The 8,282-nt window shown below is 46.1% G+C and overlaps 1 protein-coding gene across 3 annotated transcripts in view; it reads left to right on the forward strand.

The window, feature by feature from the left end:
- The window catches only part of PELP1 (proline, glutamate and leucine rich protein 1), a 39,035-nt gene extending 35,857 nt beyond the window's left edge, over window positions 1-3,178 (forward strand). For 2 of the 3 annotated variants that reach the window (XM_032268839.1, XM_032268838.1), the window contains exons 14-17: window positions 520-575; window positions 737-943; window positions 1,044-2,537; window positions 2,788-3,178. In XM_032268839.1, coding sequence (XP_032124730.1) covers window positions 520-575; window positions 737-943; window positions 1,044-2,537; window positions 2,788-2,880 — 1,850 coding nt within the window. In that variant the 3' untranslated portion in view covers window positions 2,881-3,178. Of the gene's footprint in view, window positions 1-519; window positions 576-736; window positions 944-1,043; window positions 2,538-2,787 lie in introns of those variants that run through there. The other variant, XM_032268840.1, reaches the window with a different exon arrangement.
- Window positions 3,179-8,282: the final 5,104 nt, after the last annotated feature.

Raw genomic sequence — 8,282 nt, forward strand, 5'->3', positions numbered from 1 at the left:
TTTTTTTTTTTTTTTTTTTGAGACGGAGTTTCACTGTTGTTACCCAGGCTAGAGTGCAATGGCGCGATCTCGGCTCACCGCAACCTCCGCCTCCTGGGTTCAGGCAATTCTCCTGCCTCAGCCTCCCGAGTAGCTGGGATTACAGGCACGCACCACCATGCCCAGCTAATTTTTTGTATTTTTAGTAGAGACGGGGTTTCACCATGTTGACCAGGATGGTCTCGATCTCTTGACCTCGTGATCCACCCGCCTCGGCCTCCCAAAGTGCTGGGATTACAGGCTTGAGCCACCGCGCCCGGCTAATTTATAATTTTTTGACTTACATTGTCTCAATTACTGTCAGTGGCCCTATCCAGTAGAGGTACTTTTATGATCTGCATTTTAGAGCTGGGAAAGCAAACTTAGAGAAGTTAAATGACTTGCCCAAGTTAGGCAGTGGCGAGTTGGTGCCCACCTTGGGCTGTGTGCCTCAGAAGCCATTGCATGGGAGCCTGCACTTTACACACTATTCTTCCCTAGGCCTCAGCCGGACCATCCTCATGTGCGGGCCTCTCATCAAGGAGGAGACTCACAGGGTTAGTGGAGCCTGCTCCCTGTGGAGACCGGGGAAGGGCTGCTACTCTGTACGCGCTGGGGGGTGTGCTTCAGAGGTGGGTCCATTCAGACCTGGGAGTAGGCTCTGGAGAAGCGTTGGGCGGTCTTGGGGATGTTTCCAGGTATGTTTTATCCTTTTCAGAGACTGCATGACCTGGTCCTACCCCTGGTCATGGGTGTACAGCAGGGTGAGGTCCTGGGCAGTTCCCCGTACACAAGCTCCCGCTGCCGCCGTGAGCTCTACTGCCTGCTGCTGGCGCTGCTGCTGGCCCCTTCTCCTCGCTGCCCACCTCCTCTTGCTTGTGCCCTGCAAGCCTTCTCCCTTGGCCAGCGAGAAGATAGCCTTGAGGTAACTGTGATGGGCCACGCCCCTCTGTGGTTCCTGGAGTCTCTTGTTTCCAAGAGCCAGTATTTCTGGTGCTCACACCTGCCCTTTTTTCTTCGCTTAGGTCTCCTCTTTCTGCTCAGAAGCACTGGTGACCTGTGCTGCTCTGACCCACCCCCGGGTTCCTCCTCTGCAGTCCATGGGCCCCACCTGCCCCACACCTGCTCCAGTTCCCCCTCCTGAGACCCCATCACCCTTCAGGGCCCCACCCTTCCATCCTCCAGGCCCCATGCCTTCAGTAGGCCCCATGCCCTCTGCAGGCCCCATGCCCTCAGCAGGCCCCATGCCTTCTGCAGGCCCCATGCCCTCTGCAGGCCCCATGCCCTCAGCAGGCCCTGTGTCCTCAGCACGCCCTGGACCCCCCACCACAGCCAACCACCTAGGCCTTTCTGTTCCAGGCCTAGTGTCTGTCCCTCCCCGGCTTCTTCCTGGCCCTGAGAACCACCGGGCAAGCTCAAATGAGGACCCCATCCTTGCCCCCAGTGGGACTCCCCCACCTGCTATACCCCCAGATGAAACTTTTGGGGGGAGAGTGCCCAGACCAGCCTTTGTCCACTATGATAAAGAAGAGGCATCTGATGTGGAGATCTCCCTGGAAAGTGACTCTGATGACAGCGTGGTGATTGTGCCCGAGGGGCTTCCTCCCCTGCCACCCCCACCCCCCTCAGGTGCCACACCACCCCCTGTAGCCCCCTCTGGGCCACCAACAGCCTCCCCTCCTGTGCCAGCCAAGGAGGAGCCAGAAGAACTTCCTGCAGCCCCAGGGCCTCTCCCGCCACCCCCACCTCCGCCTCCGCCTGTTCCTGGTCCTGTGACGCTCCCTCCACCCCAGCTGGTTCCTGAAGGGACTCCTGGTGGGGGAGGACCCCCAGCCCTGGAAGAGGATTTGACAGTTATTAATATCAACAGCAGTGACGAAGAGGAGGAGGAAGAGGAAGAAGAGGAAGAAGAAGAGGAGGAAGAAGAGGAAGAGGAAGAAGATTTTGAAGAAGAGGAAGAGGATGAAGAGGAATATTTTGAAGAGGAAGAAGAGGAGGAAGAAGAGTTTGAGGAAGAATTTGAGGAAGAAGAAGGTGAGTTAGAGGAAGAAGAGGAGGAGGAGGATGAAGACGAGGAGGAAGAAGAATTGGAAGAGGTGGAAGAGCTAGAGTTTGGCACAGCAGGAGGGGAGGTAGAAGAAGGTGGACCTCCACCCCCGACCCTGCCTCCAGCTCTGCCTCCCCCTGAGTCTCCCCCAAAGGTGCAGCCTGAGCCAGAACCAGAACCAGGGCTGCTGTTAGAAGTGGAGGAGCCAGGGGCAGAGGAGGAGCATGAGGCTGACACAGCTCCCACCCTGGCCCCTGAAGTGCTCCCCTCCCAGGGGGAGGTGGAGAGGGACGGGGGCAGCCCCGCAGCAGGCCTACCTCCCCAGGAGCTTGTTGAAGAAGAGCCTTCTGCTCCCCCAACCCTGCTGGAAGAGGGGACTGAGGATGGGGGTGACAAGGTACAGCTCCCACCAGAGACATCTGCAGAAGAAGAGATGGAGACAGAGACAGAGGCCGAAGCTCTCCAGGAAAAGGTGAGAGGGCCAGGCAGGGAAGACTCCTCAGGTGAGAAGGAGGGGCTGGCATGAGAAGCAGGAGAAGGGGTTGCAGCCACTTAAGTTATGAGAGAGGTTTGTCCCAGCCTGCACCATTCGTGTGTGTGTGTGTGTGTGTGTGTGTGTGTGTGTGCACGCATGTGTGTCTGTGTCTTTTCTGAATCGTGTGTGTGTGTGTGTGTGTATGTCTCTATATCTATTCTGAATCTTGTATCTTTGTGCTTAAAAGGAACAGGATGACACAGCTGCCATGCTGGCCGACTTCATTGATTGTCCCCCTGATGATGAGAAGCCACCGCCTGCCACAGAGCCTGATTCCTAGCCATCTTCTGCACCCCTCCTTATTTCCAATAAAGTTATGTCCTTAGATAGCGACTTCTGCTTCTGCCTTTTGCCACACCTGGGTCCCCAACCAGAAGCTCGAGTGTCTGCTGGGCTTTTCATGCTATCCATAGTATTCCCCAAATGTCTCCATAGCTGTCCTTGTCAACGATCCAGAGAGGGGCTATAGACGTGGGGGTAACGTACTGTCCTGTCACTCAGCACAGTGGTGTCAGAATTGTGGGATGGATGCTAAATATATGCAGGATTGTGTGTATAATTAAAAATGAGGAGTTAGAGACATGGCCCTACTTTTGTGTTTGTATTCGGGGTGGGAAATGTGTGGAGAATGTATAGGATTAAGTCTCCTAATGAGTGAACCTGTGTTAGCATACACGTGCCTACATTCATGTATGCCTACTCAAACACATTCGGTCCCTTGGTCTGAAACAGCAGGTGGAGTGATTGCTCAGCCTGTGGAAGTTTGGAAAGTTAGGAAAAGGTGTAGAGGGGGTTAGTCATTGAATTCTGGGAAATTTGGACCTTGCCCCCAGTTAAAAGGGCATGCATAGTGGGTATGTTCGAGATGAGCTCTATTTTGGGGCTGGTCCTCCTTATGACATTTTCCCCCACAGCTCCCTGGCAGGAGTTTGATAAGCTCACCGCAGCCTTCCTGCTCACTCTTGAGGTCTGGACATTCCCCACCCAGTGTCTGTTTTCTTTAAGCACTGATCCCATTCTAGGCGTTGTTGGGGTGGTCGTGTGAACTTGAACCGAGAGATGTGTCTACGAGAGGAAACCAAGATTTATGGGCTTGAAATAGGGGCCCATGATTTTTTTACTCAGTCAGTTGAATCTTGAACATAAGTAAAGTGCCTTGGAAATGCAGAAAGGGGAGTCATTTCTCCCAACATGTATCTTGAAGAGCCTCTGAGGAGGTGGCATTTAAGCTAACTTTTGGAAACTTCAGTAGGATTTTTAAAAGTTACCCCTCAACTTCTTATTGCAAAAAGTTTCAAACCAACAGAAAAGTTGTGAGAACAGTACAATAGATAACCTTTGCCTAGATTTGCCAATGAACATTTAGACATGTTAACTTTTAACCCTATAAACTGTGTATCTACTTGTAGACATGTATCTGTATTATACCCATATGTCTGTGTAATCTATACATCTGCATTTCTTTTTTCATGGGACCATGTGAAGTTAAGTTGCAGACATCATGGCCCTTCCTATCCCAAATTCTTCAACATAAATTATCTTCTAGGATTAAGGATGTTTTTCTGCACAATCATGATACCATTATCAAACCTAAGAAAAATAACAGTAATCCAATGATATTGTGATACTAAAATTTTCCTATTAATCCCTAAAATGTCTTATAGCTTTTTTTTCCTCCTCTGAGTTCAAGAGGAGTTTCTTCTAGGTGGAGAAGGCCCTGGAAGGTTTGAGGATCACTGCAAGGACAAGGGTGCAGAAATGTGGAAACTGCAATAGTGGTTTTTCAAAAAGGGAAAGAACCTGATTTCTGTGGAAACTGGAGATAGGTAAAGTTGACATTGATTCTGGGGAAGCGGCTAGAACAGAATTTTTTCTAATTCAAATTGTATTCGTAATAGATAATACATTCACTTGGTTCAAAATTCAAGAGGTACAAAAGGTTTGTTGAAAAGTCTCACCCCTCTAGCCACCAAGATTTTTCTGCCTAGAGCGGCCAGTAATGATCAGTTTTTACGTGTTCTGGAGATGTTGTATGCATATACAAATATATATTATTATTTTTTATGCAAATGGTAGTATATTATCACTTAATATAAATCAGTTTCACTGTCATGGGGATTTATTCATTCAGCAGATGTTTATTAAATATCAATTATGTAGTAGGCACCAGCCAGGTGTGGTGGCTCATGCCTGTAATCCCAGCACTTTAGGAGGCCAAGGTGAGTGGATCAGCTGAAGTCAGGAGTTCGAGACTAGCCTGACCAAAATAGTGAAACCCCATCTCTACTTAAAAAAAAAAAAAAAAAGTATATATAAACATATAACACACACATATATATATAAACATAAAAACATATATATGTATATATTAGCTTGGCATGGTGGCATGCGCCTGTAGTGCCACCTATTCAGGGGAGGCTGAGACGAGAATTGCTGGAACCTGGGGGGCAGAAGTTGCAGTGAGCCAAGATCGTGCCACTGCAAATCCAGCCTGGGTGACAGAGTGGCACTTTGTCTCAAAAAGAAAAAAATGTGTGTGTGTGTGTGTGTGTATATAGTAGACACCATCTTCCCAATATAGATATTTTGAACTAACTATAGGTCCACAGGCGGTTGCAGAGATAGTACTGAGAGGGTAGGGGTGACAAGGTATTCTTCAGCAGTTTCCCTCATGGTTACATCTCACATGATTATAGTAAAACCAGGAATTTGATGTTGGTAGTGATAGGCACTGTTCTACAAACTGGAGATAAGAGCAGTGAACAAAATGCAGAAATTTCTGCCCTGCCCTTGTGGGATCTATATTCTAGATATTTGGGGGGTGGGGTTAGACAAGTAAAATATATATTTGATGGTGAGCACAGTGGTTAAATAAAGCAAGGAAAGGGATAGGTATATGTGGGTGTATTTTCAATATATTAAATTTTTAATTTTTTATTATTTTTTTTCAAGACAGAGTATTGCCCCAGGCTGGAGTGCAGTGGCCTGATCTCAGCTCGCTGCAACCTCTGCCTCCGGGGTTCAAGCAGTTCTCTTGCCTCAGCCTCCTGAGTAGCTGAGTAGGGCGCGTACCACCACACCTGGCTAATTTTTGCATTTTAGTAGAAATAAGGTTTTATGCTGGCCAGGGCAGTCTTGAACTCCTGACCTTGTGATCCACCCGCCTCAGCCTCCCAAAGTGCTGGGATTATAGATGTGAGCCACTGTGCCCTGCCTGTTTTCAACATTTTATAATGAAAATTTTTGAACATTGAGAGAAGTTGAAAGAATGACACCTAGAACACCAATGTCTACCATGTTACTACATTTGTGTGAGTGTGTTTCTATAGTTTTAAGTACAGTGGTTAAGGAAGCTCTTGCTGAGAAGGCAAAGTTGAATGAAGAAAGACCTTAATGAGTTGAAAGAGAGCTATGTGGAGTTCTGGGGACCAGGCACAGCAAGTACAAAGATCCTGAAGCAGGAGCATTCTTCCTGTGTTCAAGGAAGCAAGGAAGCCAGTGAGGCTGGAAAAGGGAATGAGGTCTGAGTGATAATAGGGTGAGAGAATGGCTGGGGGATGGGAGCATGGGGAGGTAGGGCCTATGGTTTCTGCTTGGCGAGGTGGGAAGCCGCTGGAGGGGTTTAAGCCAATAATTAATGTAACATAATTTATGTTTTCATAATACCTATGTGACTGCTCCTCGGGAATAGACAGAAGGGAGTGAGTGGCTAGGAAGCAGATTCAGCTAGAAGAGATGATGCCTTCGACTAAGGTGCTGGAGAAGTGGGTGGATTCTAGATAATTTTTGAAGGTGGAGTTGGCAGAATTTGAAGATCATTCTATTTCTGTTCATACAGAGCTTCCTCATTCTCGTTGACAGCTGCCTAAAATCTTATTGTATCATAATGTTTTAAACTAGTCCCTTATGATGAATATTTAGGTTGATGCTCCATCTTTTGCTGCCACAAAACAGGCATGTTTATATAAATGACATGTGTACGTGTTGTTTTTCATGTAAGTAAATATTTGTAGAATAAATTCCAAGAAGCAGAAATGCTGGGTTCTTTCTTGGATATTGTATCAATTTTTGCTCCCACCAGGAGTAGGGATGTTTCCCCAAACCTTCGTCAAAGTGTGTTCACAGTTAACTTTGTGATCTTTGCCAGTATGTTAAATGGAAATTGGCACATCAATATGTTTTAATTTACATTATTCTTGTGAGAGAGCTTGAGCCTCTTTTTATATGTTTAAGATCTTTTTGCCAGCCTGGCCAACATAGTGAAACCCCATCTCTATAAAAATACAAAAATTAAATTAGCCAGGCATGATGGTAGGTACCTGTAATCTCAGCTACTCAGGAGACTGAGGTGGGAGAATCGCTTGAATCTGGGCGGCGGAGGTTGCAGTGAGCCGGTATCATACCATTTTACTCCAGCCTGGACGACAGAGTGAGACCCTGTCTCAAACAAACAGACAAAAACCTCTTTGAATTTTGTTTTTTGTGGAATGTTCACATCCTTTGCCTATTAAGTTGATTTTGTTTTCTCAGTTCACAGCTCTGTATATTAGGAACATTAGCCCTTTTTAACCAGAGTTGCATTTTTTTTAGCAGTTCATTTGTCTTTTGATTTTTAGTGGGTTTTTTTTTGCCATGCTGAAAATTTAATTTTCATTAGTCAAATTGAATATTTAAAAGCTCCTGGATTTGGGATAGTATTTTATTAAAGGGCTTGGAAGATTATTGGATTATTTTCACATTTTTGCTGACATTTTAATGATGCTAATAAGCATTTATAATGCATGATTGCTTTCCCAATCCTAATACTTTTGTGGTTTTAGTATTTCTGTGCAAAGCTTTCATCCATTTGGAATTTATTTATCTTAGTATAAGGCATGAAGTACAAATCCAACTTCATAGTTTTGTCCAAATATCAGTAAATAATCCACCCTTTCATGATTTGAAACACCACTTTTATTATATTCTAAGTTCCTATGTGTATTTGGATCTGTTTCTCGGCCTCGTGTTCTATTCCCCTGATCTACCTGTGCACACATACTTATTGTGGTTTTTATGATATGTTCCAATATTTGGGAGGAAGAGTAGGTTATTAAGGTATGTTTTGGCTTGATCTAGGGAAAAATATGATTGGTAGGGGCCAGAATGGGTCTGCAGTTTCAAACAGGGCCTGACAGGCTAGTCCTGGGTTTTGGGATTGCTAGCTGGGGAAATATGGACAGCATATTGATTTCCACAGGCTCTTAATAGTCTTTCATAGTGTGTTTGAGGACAGGGCTGGCTGAATGTTAGGAGTTAACTAAATTATCCAAACAGTTAATAATCATACCCAAAGGATAATAGATAGGGTTATCCTGGAGGTTTCTTGGGGTGTGCTCTAAACTTTGCTTAAAATCCATTGTTAAGTACAATGGGTGCAGTAGTGCACACCTATAGTCCCAGATCCTTGGGAGGCTGAGGCAGGAGGATCACTTGAGCTGAGGAATTGGAGACCAACCTGGGCAACACAGGGAGAACCAACCTGATCTCGAAACCAAAACCAAACCAAAAACCACTACAACCACTATAATTAGCTTGGATGTAGATCTGTTTGTTAAATTTGCATGAGTGCATGGGACACAGTTGGATGGCTAGCGTCTATTTGGAACTGTCTGACAAGGATTTTCAAAAAGTTGCATGGTGAAA

This window comes from Sapajus apella, unplaced genomic scaffold, assembly GCF_009761245.1.
Source record: "Sapajus apella isolate SASKATOON/1434 unplaced genomic scaffold, GSC_monkey_1.0 scaffold186, whole genome shotgun sequence".
Taxonomy (NCBI): Eukaryota; Metazoa; Chordata; class Mammalia; order Primates; family Cebidae; genus Sapajus; species Sapajus apella.